Source organism: Nannospalax galili, unplaced genomic scaffold (assembly GCF_000622305.1).
Source record: "Nannospalax galili isolate Female #2095 unplaced genomic scaffold, S.galili_v1.0 scaffold1181, whole genome shotgun sequence".
NCBI lineage: Eukaryota > Metazoa > Chordata > Mammalia > Rodentia > Spalacidae > Nannospalax > Nannospalax galili.
The window spans coordinates 764438-774343 of record NW_008345687.1 but is presented as its reverse complement, the minus strand read 5'-3'; the positions used below and the strand labels follow the sequence as shown (position 1 = coordinate 774343).

The 9906-nt window shown below is 48.0% G+C and overlaps 2 protein-coding genes across 4 annotated transcripts in view; one reads left to right on the top strand and one right to left on the bottom strand.

Moving 5' to 3' along the window:
- The window catches only part of LOC115071832, a 3696-nt gene extending 835 nt beyond the window's left edge, over window positions 1-2861 (bottom strand). The window contains exons 1-3 of the mRNA XM_029567648.1: window positions 2634-2861; window positions 865-969; window positions 420-758 (exon numbers count right to left, since the gene is read on the bottom strand). Of these exons, the coding sequence (XP_029423508.1) occupies window positions 420-758; window positions 865-969; window positions 2634-2861 (672 nt within the window). The remainder of the gene's footprint in view (window positions 1-419; window positions 759-864; window positions 970-2633) is intronic.
- Nr4a2 (nuclear receptor subfamily 4 group A member 2) overlaps window positions 1-8578 on the top strand; it is a 9161-nt gene extending 583 nt beyond the window's left edge. The window contains exons 1-8 of one of the 3 annotated variants that reach the window (XM_008841738.1): window positions 487-799; window positions 2418-2547; window positions 3027-3892; window positions 4665-4794; window positions 5118-5281; window positions 6120-6322; window positions 6668-6846; window positions 7000-8578. In XM_008841738.1, coding sequence (XP_008839960.1) covers window positions 3029-3892; window positions 4665-4794; window positions 5118-5281; window positions 6120-6322; window positions 6668-6846; window positions 7000-7256 — 1797 coding nt within the window. In that variant the 5' untranslated portion in view covers window positions 487-799; window positions 2418-2547; window positions 3027-3028 and the 3' untranslated portion in view covers window positions 7257-8578. Of the gene's footprint in view, window positions 1-486; window positions 800-2417; window positions 2548-3026; window positions 3893-4664; window positions 4795-5117; window positions 5282-6119; window positions 6323-6667; window positions 6847-6999 lie in introns of those variants that run through there. The other 2 variants (XR_003850903.1, XM_029567649.1) reach the window with 2 other exon arrangements.
- Window positions 8579-9906: the final 1328 nt, after the last annotated feature.

The following is a 9906-nucleotide window of genomic DNA, read 5'->3' as shown; positions in this document are numbered from 1 at the left end:
AGAGAGAGAGAGAGAGAGAGAGAGAGAGAGAGAGAGAGAGAGAGCCCAGAGGAGGGAGGACTAAGATAGAAAAAAGGAATAGGGGGCTGCACAGGCTAGAGAAATCCCACCTAAGTGGCCGACCCCCGGAGCGCCGGCCGTCCCGGGAAGTCTGGATGCACTTCCGTCGGGAGGAGTGGGTTGGGGCGCTGCAGGGCACCCTCCCCTCAAGCGGCCCAGGTGCAGGCTACCTGGCCCACGCCAACCTTCCCTTCCGCCCCAGCTTTTGTTGCGCCCTCCCCACGTGTGGGCCGCCTCAAGGCCGGGGCATCGCGGCGGGCTGGGCGAACCTAGGTGGAGAGGTCATACTTCTTTCGGAAAGAAAAAAAAAAAAATCCCACCCAAGTGGGCTACCAAGGTGAACGCAGAACGGTTCCCACCTTAAAATCAGCCCCAGTCGTGACGTCAGGTCGGAAATATACCAAAGCGAGCGCGGGCCAGGAGTCCGGGGAGCGCGGCGCCGGCGATTGGGCGGCCGGCCGCTGACGCGCGCTGACGCGCGGAGACTTTAGGTGCATGTTGGCAGCGGCGGCGCGAGCCACATAAACAAAGGCACATTGGCGGCCAGGGCCAGTCAGCCCGGCGGCTCTGCTTCGCTCCGCGTTCCTGTCGGCTGCGCAGCTGGCCTGCCTCTCCCCGCGCCGGGCGGGTGGCTTCCGCGCCGGGTTCCCGCAGCTCTCCGGCAGACCCGGGCGTCCTGGACCCCACGCCGAGTCGCACTGGGGCAGAGTTGAATGAATGAAGAGAGCCAGCGAGAAAAGTAAGTGCGGCCGTGCAGCTAGCCGGCTCCCACTCCACATCCGCGCGTCTGTTCTCCCCACTAACCTGGAACAGGTTCTTGGAAAGTAGCGCCAGGCCCGTAGGGCGCACAGAGCCGGGGACCGGGAGTGGGCGCGCAGGGCTCCGAGGAGCCTTCGGGGCAAACTCCGGCTGTGGCGTTGAGGGGGGCGGGGGGGGAGTTGGCTCCAGGCAGAGGCTTCCAGGCTCCTCATTGGTGGATGTGGAAGGGACACACCACAGTTAGGGGAGCTACGGACGTCCCCACGGAAATGTGCGTAAAGTTTGGTCTTAGTGTGGAATTGATTGTGGCTTGTGGAGGCTCCTGATCCTGTGTGCAAGAGGGAAGCTGCCCTCAAACTGACAGGGAGAGAAAGTTTTTCAGTTTATGCGTTGCTTGGGAACTGTGTCACTCAGCTCGACAGCCTGCCGATGTTTCCCTGGTATTGTGAGAACGGTGTTGTTGGTAGAGCGTCCTGTTACTAAGTCGTGTGAGATTTCTGGTTTTGACATATGCTGTCCTTGAGTAGTGTGTGAGAGTGTGTGTGATGGGGTGGGGGAAGATGTATAAAGAGTACAGTTATGAAATTGTGACGCTGCTAGGGGGTTAATACACAGCACAGACATATCTCCAAGGGCTGGGGGAGGGGGCAATACTCTTGATTATTTTTTTTCTGGTTAACTTTCTCCAACCCTCGAAGCAACATTATGGAGGAAAGGAGACTCAGCAGAAGGAGTGGACGTTTGGGTTCCTTTTATCATTATTAACAAGATTGTGTACGCTGTAGAAAGCCTTCCTTCAAAGTGGGAACATCTGAAAATTCCTAGGGCACAAGAATGCCTTGTTCCAGCAAGGAGGCAGATTGTGGAAGGCTTTATGGAGAAGGTGTTTAGCTTGCTGTGCTGAGAAGTGCTTCTAACTTTGATGCCAGTATCATATAAACAGCATTTCCTTACATCCTGCTAAAGTACAGGACCCTCTCATCACCCCTGGGCCATTAAAGATGTTGAAAACCAAGTTTGCTAGAGAGACACCAATTCACTTGTATCCCCCAACCCCAGTTCTGGGTCAAAAGCATTAGAAAGCTACACACTTCCACCCAAATTGTCTTCTTGGTAAAGCCAGGCCTTGCTAACATTTTGTGAGGGTGGGATATTGTTTTTTCAGTGTATATTCTTGAGTTGTACTAACATTCTCCCCCTTCCATTTGACCACAGGAAACATACTTAAGAGAAGGTTCTGGTTCTGTGCCTTCTCTTCAGTTTTAATCTCTCTCATTCAGATCTGAAATAAAATAGAATATAAATGATCTTTCCATAGTTACTTTAGCAAAGGGCCCAGTTCATTATTTTGCTAAGTATCAAGTAAGTTCTGGGAAGACCTCTCCTTCCAGATGCTTTCCCTGCAGGGATTCACACTGGGCAATGGGATGTTATTATCTGTTGGTTATGTCTTTTACTCACTCCTTTAAGCTACTGTTTGGTAAACTCTACACACCACTTTCCAAGGAGGTACAGCAGGGCCTGCCTGGTGAGTCTACATATGCCCACCAAATCCCTGTCGGGAATAAATCCTGAAACTTCCTGTGTCTGTGTTTCAGGGAGGAGATATATAACGGGCTGGACTCTCCATTGCTTTTTTAAAAGAAAATCTTGGAAACTTTGTCCTTCGCTGAGTTAAGACACTGTCCACCTTTAATTTCCTCGAAAACTCCAATAACTCGGCTGAAGGTTAGTGAACTTTATTTCTTTCATTACCTTTCCCGAGTTCCCTACACATCCAGAAAAAGAAGGCAACAAGATTTTCTCAGGCCAACCCTGTACCTTAAGGTCACAGAGAACAACTTTCTCATTTTGCCATTCAACTTCATTTCTAGATTGTCAAGATCCTCGTCTCTAGAAAGCTTGCCGACCCGAGCTTCAGAGAAGAAGCTCTTCGGAGAGGAATTGGCTGTGGGTGGGAAAGGGGGCGGAGGGGGGAGCCGTTTGACAGTATCCGGGAGTGCAGACCCTCGGTAGCTTTCCAGCTTCAGGTCATTTTGCATCGTACTTTACTGCGCGGCTGCTTTCGACCTCGCTCCCCTTCCTCTCGCGCCCCTACCCTCCCTCTGACCGCCGCGGGCTGCCGGTGTAGCCCCAGGTGTACCCGAATCCGGGAGAAAGTGTTGAGTTGACCAGGCTGAGTGTGTATCACCCTGTTTCATTTCCAGCCATGCCTTGCGTTCAGGCGCAGTATGGGTCCTCGCCTCAAGGAGCCAGCCCCGCTTCTCAGAGCTACAGTTACCACTCTTCGGGAGAATACAGCTCCGATTTCTTAACTCCAGAGTTTGTCAAGTTTAGCATGGACCTCACCAACACTGAAATCACTGCCACCACTTCTCTCCCCAGCTTCAGTACCTTTATGGACAACTACAGCACAGGCTACGACGTCAAGCCACCTTGCTTGTACCAAATGCCCCTGTCCGGACAGCAGTCCTCCATTAAGGTAGAAGACATTCAGATGCACAACTACCAGCAACACAGCCACCTGCCCCCCCAGTCTGAGGAGATGATGCCGCACTCCGGGTCGGTTTACTACAAGCCCTCCTCGCCCCCGACACCCAGCACCCCGGGCTTCCAGGTGCAGCACAGCCCGATGTGGGACGACCCGGGGTCTCTCCACAACTTCCACCAGAACTACGTGGCCACTACGCACATGATCGAGCAGAGGAAGACGCCGGTCTCCCGCCTCTCGCTCTTCTCCTTTAAGCAGTCACCCCCTGGCACTCCAGTGTCTAGCTGCCAGATGCGATTCGACGGCCCTCTGCACGTCCCCATGAACCCGGAACCCGCGGGCAGCCACCATGTAGTGGATGGGCAAACCTTCGCCGTGCCCAACCCCATTCGTAAGCCCGCATCCATGGGCTTCCCGGGCCTGCAGATCGGCCATGCGTCACAGCTGCTTGACACGCAGGTGCCCTCGCCGCCGTCCCGGGGCTCCCCCTCCAACGAGGGTCTGTGCGCCGTGTGCGGCGACAACGCGGCCTGCCAGCACTACGGTGTCCGCACTTGTGAGGGTTGCAAAGGTTTCTTTAAGGTGAGCAAGGGCAGGAACTGAGGTGACAGGTTAGCGGCGCCCTAGTGCCTGGGACCTGGGAGCCTGCCTTCACCTTTCTATAGACAGCCCAGCCTTAGTTCCCATCAGAGACACCAAGTCTCTGGAGACTGTGCTGCCGGTACCCACGGGCTGCGGAGGGGACTTCGGGGTGTCTGAGCAAAGAAATCAGGAAGACTGGGAGAGTCAGTGTACATTCATCCGGACCCTGTGGCCCCGGTGGGCTCCTGCCCGAAATTGCTGGAGCCTGAGTTGGAAGAGGGCTATTTGCATGTGTTAGGAGCTGTCTTCCCAGTTCAGATTGAAATTGGTTAGGACAGAGAACCGTGTCTGAGCTAACCAAGTGGAACAGAATTCCCTATGGTCAAATTAAGTGATCTCTTTATTTCGCCATCCTGATTGAATAATCTTATCATTTTAAATAGAGAAGGTCTCCAAGGAATGTAAATAATATGAATGCCCACGGATTTGTATTTACTGAGCGTCTCCTGCTCCTTCTCCTGGCATATAAAACACAGCAAGGAGCGGCAAGGTTAGCTCAAATGTTAACGCTATCAATTTTCTTCTGGTAAATGCCCTGGGGGAGGAAAAGGAAAGGAAATAGGAAGAAAAGAAAAAGAAAAAAAATGCCAGAGGAATTGTGTTTGTTTGTAGGGAGGAATGTATATCCAAGCCATTCAGAAATTGTGTCCAGTTTGCTGGACTTTCAATTAAAAGATAATAATTTTTTGGCCTACATTGTCTCCTTTTGCAGCGCACAGTGCAAAAAAACGCGAAATACGTGTGTTTAGCAAATAAAAACTGCCCAGTGGACAAGCGGCGCCGAAATCGTTGTCAATACTGCCGATTTCAGAAGTGTTTGGCTGTTGGGATGGTTAAAGAAGGTAGGTCCAGCAAACTGCTGACCTCTCATTCCCCGCCCTCGAAAAACCGCCAGCTACTTGTACCCTAGTCCCAAGATGGGATGGGAGGGTCCCAGGGAGCCCCCCCCATACCGGGGCTCCAGGTTCCCACAGCTGTCGGGATGACCCAGCCTCCCTTAGAGAAAGCCACCGGGCCCTTCTCGCCTTTAATCGTATGAAGTCTTTACAAGCAGAGGGGCCCTGGGCTACTAGGCCAGGCGCCCAGGGCTGCCTCCGGGAAGCAGCACAGGCGGCAGCTGGATCTGGGCTCTGGGAGCAGCGTTAACCCAGCTATTCCTTTGCAGTGGTTCGCACGGACAGTTTAAAAGGCCGGAGAGGTCGTTTACCCTCGAAACCGAAGAGCCCACAGGATCCCTCTCCCCCCTCACCTCCGGTGAGTCTGATCAGTGCCCTCGTCAGAGCCCATGTCGACTCCAACCCGGCTATGACCAGCCTGGACTATTCCAGGGTAAGAAGTTGGTGGGGGTATCATGTGGACAAACCGGCAGATGGGCATGACCCCTCCTCATACCCAGCACCGGCCCCCAAGACCCTAGGGTAAAGGAGGCCAGCCTGGCTTTATGCCTCACAGCTCTGGGTAGGGTTCAAGAGACTGAGAGGTGGTGTAGCTGAATGGTGGAGTCTCCATGAACCTCTCTTGCCTTAGACCACCCCACCATCATATATAACAAAGCCTGAGAGGCAAAACCCAGAGGCAGTACATCTTCCCTCTCCCACATCTGCTTTAACCATAGTTACTGGAATCCTTCTTTCTGCCACTGGCTGGCTGAAGTATGGGACTTGCCTGGGGCCAGGGAATGAAAAGAGGGGTGTAAGAAATGGCAGTGGGGGTCTAGAGGTCAAAGATCAAGTGGTGCAATTCCTCTTCTACTCCAGCTGTGAAAAATGTGCAGGCTTTAGTGGGAGGATGTATGCTGGGCAAACCCAGTAGCGAGTGTAATATTATTAAGATTTGCAAAGGGCACCTCAGCTCAAGACCCACTCTGGGACTAGCATGAATACCAACGTATCAATTGTTTTGTGGAGATAAGACTGAACATTTCCCAGGGCTGGATGGCACTGTATTTAGTCTGTATGGAAATGGTAATTTGCATATTTAAAGCAGCGACCTCATAGCACCGTCCCTAATTGAATTAATTGCCCCGGAACATCTAATTTCCTTACTGGTCAGAGAGAGGTTTAATTGTTATAAAAACCTGGCTCCCCTACCAGAAACGGGGTTAGCAATTTCACGGGTTATATATTTTAGAGAACCTCATTAAGTGCTTTTTAAAATGAAATTCCAGTTCCAGGCAAACCCTGACTATCAGATGAGTGGAGATGACACTCAACATATACAGCAGTTCTATGATCTCCTGACTGGCTCCATGGAGATCATCAGAGGCTGGGCAGAGAAGATCCCTGGCTTTGCTGACCTGCCCAAAGCTGATCAGGACCTGCTTTTTGAATCAGCTTTCCTAGAATTATTTGTCCTGCGATTAGCATACAGGTAATAAGGGAGGAGACAATTCTGGGAGGCCCAGAAAGGAATCAGAAGTAAAAGAAAGGGAGAAAAGGGGTGGAGGTGGGGAGACATGATTAAAAAAAAAAATCAAAGGTGGAGAAGGGAAAGAGTATGAGCCCAGAAGCTTTAGGTGAATGTAGTGGAGGTGGGATAGGGGGCGTTCCTGATTGTTATGAAATTAAACCTTTTCAAGGTCCACTGGTCTACATTTTATTAACTCTTCAGTAATTAGGTGCCTCTTAAATCCCTCATTTATTGCTCTTCAAGTAATTAGTTGTTTAGCTTTTCTCTCTCTCTTTTTCTCCCCTCTCTCTTTGGTATTAATTGCAGGTCCAACCCAGTGGAGGGTAAACTCATCTTTTGCAATGGGGTGGTCTTGCACAGGTTGCAATGCGTGCGTGGCTTTGGGGAATGGATTGATTCCATTGTTGAATTCTCCTCCAACTTGCAGAATATGAACATCGACATTTCTGCCTTCTCCTGCATTGCTGCCCTGGCTATGGTCACAGGTCAGTACTGCAGGTGTAGGGTGCTTCCCTCCAGAACTTCCCTGTGGGATTGGTCATGGCCTTCCCTAGTCATAGATCTCTCTGGTCCGGCCAGCTGCCGCTGACTAACTCTCCTGTGCATTCTTCTTTTGTTTCTGATTGTGTTTTCTGCAGAGAGACACGGCCTCAAGGAACCCAAGAGGGTGGAAGAACTACAGAACAAAATTGTAAATTGTCTTAAAGACCATGTAACTTTCAATAATGGGGGCTTGAACCGCCCTAACTACCTGTCCAAACTGTTGGGGAAGCTCCCAGAACTTCGCACCCTTTGCACACAGGGGCTCCAGCGTATTTTCTACCTGAAACTGGAAGACTTGGTACCACCGCCAGCAATAATTGACAAACTTTTCCTGGACACCTTACCTTTCTAAGATCTTCTCCCATGCATTTCAAAGGAACTGGAAAGAAAACTAAAACTGTCCAGAGGGGGCTGGCCACATGGGCAGAGAGCTCCCTGGTGTGTCTCAGCTCAAGCTGTCCCCTACCTTCTGTAACCCCAGCCCTCTGATCCCTAAAGTAAACAAACAACAAACAAACAAATAAAAACTGTCGCTATTTCCTAACCTGCAGGCAGAACCTGAAAGGGCATTTTGGCTCCGGGGCATCCTGGATTTAGAACACGGACTACACACAATACAGTGGTATAAACTTTTTATTATCAGTTACAAATCAATTTACTGTTCAGAAGAAAGATTGCTAATGTATGATGGGAAATGTTTGGCCATGCTTGCTTTTTGCATTTAAGACAAATGTAACACACACACATACACAGACACACACACACATACACACACACACACACACCTACCTTAAGGGGACCCACAAAATTTGCCCTTTAACAGGACTTCAAAGTTTTCTGCTGTAAAGAAAGCTGTAATATATAGTAAAACTAAATGTTGCGTGGGTGGCATGAGTTGAAGAAGGCAAAGGCTTGTAAATTTATCCAATGCAGTTTGGCTTTTTAAATTATTTTGTGCCTATTTATGAATAAATATTACAAATTCTAAAAAAATAAGTGTGTTTGAAAAAAAGAAAGCTACATAAAAAGGGACAAGCATGTGACTCTAGGTTGAAGACGTTATAGGCACTTGCTACTTCAGTAATGTCTATATTATATAAATAGTATTTCAGACACTATGTAGTCTGTTAGATTTTATAAAGATTGGTAGTTATCTGAGCTTAAACATTTTCTCAATTGTAAAATAGGTGGGCACAAGTATTAACACATTGGGAAACTTGACAAAAGGGACACATAGTGTTTGTAACACCGTCCAACATTCCTTGTTTGTAAGTGTTGTATGTACCGTTGATGTTGATAAAAGAAAGTTTATATCTTGATTATTTTGTTGTCTAAAGCTAAACAGAATTTGCATGCAGCAGCTTTTGACTGTTTCCAGAGTGCTTATAATATACATAACTCCCTGGAAATTACTGAGCACTTTGAATTTTTTTTGTTTTTTAATGTCTAAAATTGTCAGTTAATATATTATTTTATGTTTGAGTAAGAATTTTAATATTGCCATATTCTGTAGTATTTTTCTTTGTATATTTCTAGTATGGCACATGATATGAGTCACTGCCTTTTTTTCTATGGTGTACGACAGTTAGAGATGCTGATTTTTTTTCCTGATAAATTCTTTCTTTGAGAAAGACACTTTTAATGTTTACAACAATAAACCATGTTACTGAACAGGACTTTGTCTTCTTTCTGGGTCAGGAAAAATAATGATGACTAAACAGCCTACAAGAAAGAGGCAGACCTGGAGGTTGATTTGGATAGGTCAGTTAAATGACATCTCAGTTTCAGGCTGACAGTCTGGACCTACAATGGCAAAAGGAAAGGGGTAATTGAACTAATTATCTAGAGAATACAGTACAATATTTTCCCTTTACGAGAACTTTCCAGGTTGAGGATCTGTGTTTATCAGGATCAATTTAGAGTATCTCACACTTTCAGATTTTTGAAAACTTTCAGAAGTCAAGCTCAGGAGACCACAAAAACCTTCTGAATTTTTTCAGGGTTGGGAGTCTTGTAAGTTCTTGTAGACAGCATGTAGGAAGTGTTTGTCTGAGACTCAGGAAGTCATCACAGATTTGCAGTCTTGTACTCTGCCTTTGCTTTTGTAGTTCCTTTGCATGTTAGTGGGGGCCTGGGAGGGCAAGCAAAGCCTTTCAGTCCCCTTGAGCCTTTTGAATAGATAGATCTCTATAGAGGCATTTCTTTAAGACTTTTTTCTTCCTTCCATGGGTAGTGATGAAGTGTAATCTGCAGTTTTAGAACAAAATTTCTGCCCTATAAGTTTTTCAGATAAATAGTTGTCAGGTCCTGGTTTAGTGTAGGCAAGTTTTAGGGGAGGCTCTAATATTCTACCCAGCACTAGCTTGTCAGCAAAGGAACTGGCTCTCAGTTACCTACCTACAGGTAGATAGTCTGGCTGAGTTTTGCCCTAGGCCACCTTTGAGTTCATAGAGAATGAAAGATGGGATGACCCCAGCAAATTACAGATGACCTCAGAGTCACTGAAATTTACAAAAATTTATTGTTTTTAAAATGTGAGTCAGAACAGTAGTACACTGGCTTCAGAGCTCTCAAGTCTCCCCCCCCCACTCCCCCTCTTCCTCTTCCTCCTCTCATTTTCTTCAAAATAATTGTTTTGCGGGCTGGCAAAAAGAGAAAAGGCAAGTCTCCGTGGTAATGTAAGGTTACCTTTTCTGGATGAGTTTCTCTGGTAACTAAGGAGTAAAAGACGGTGACTACCTAAGAGATCAAATAACGAAATGCTCAATGTCCTAGTTTTCTTAAAAAGATGAGACCAGACATTTCATTTTATTTTCACATCCTATGTTGAACCAAAGCCACAAACCAATAAGTAGATGGAAAGAGTAAGCTCTTTGAGATGCCAGGCGTCTGCAGAGGCGGCAACATTGATCTCCCAGGTGTCTAAGGCCCGAGACAATTACATTCCGTCACAGTATCCCAGAGAGTTGAACCCAGTAATGAACCCTGTTGCTCAGTCTCCC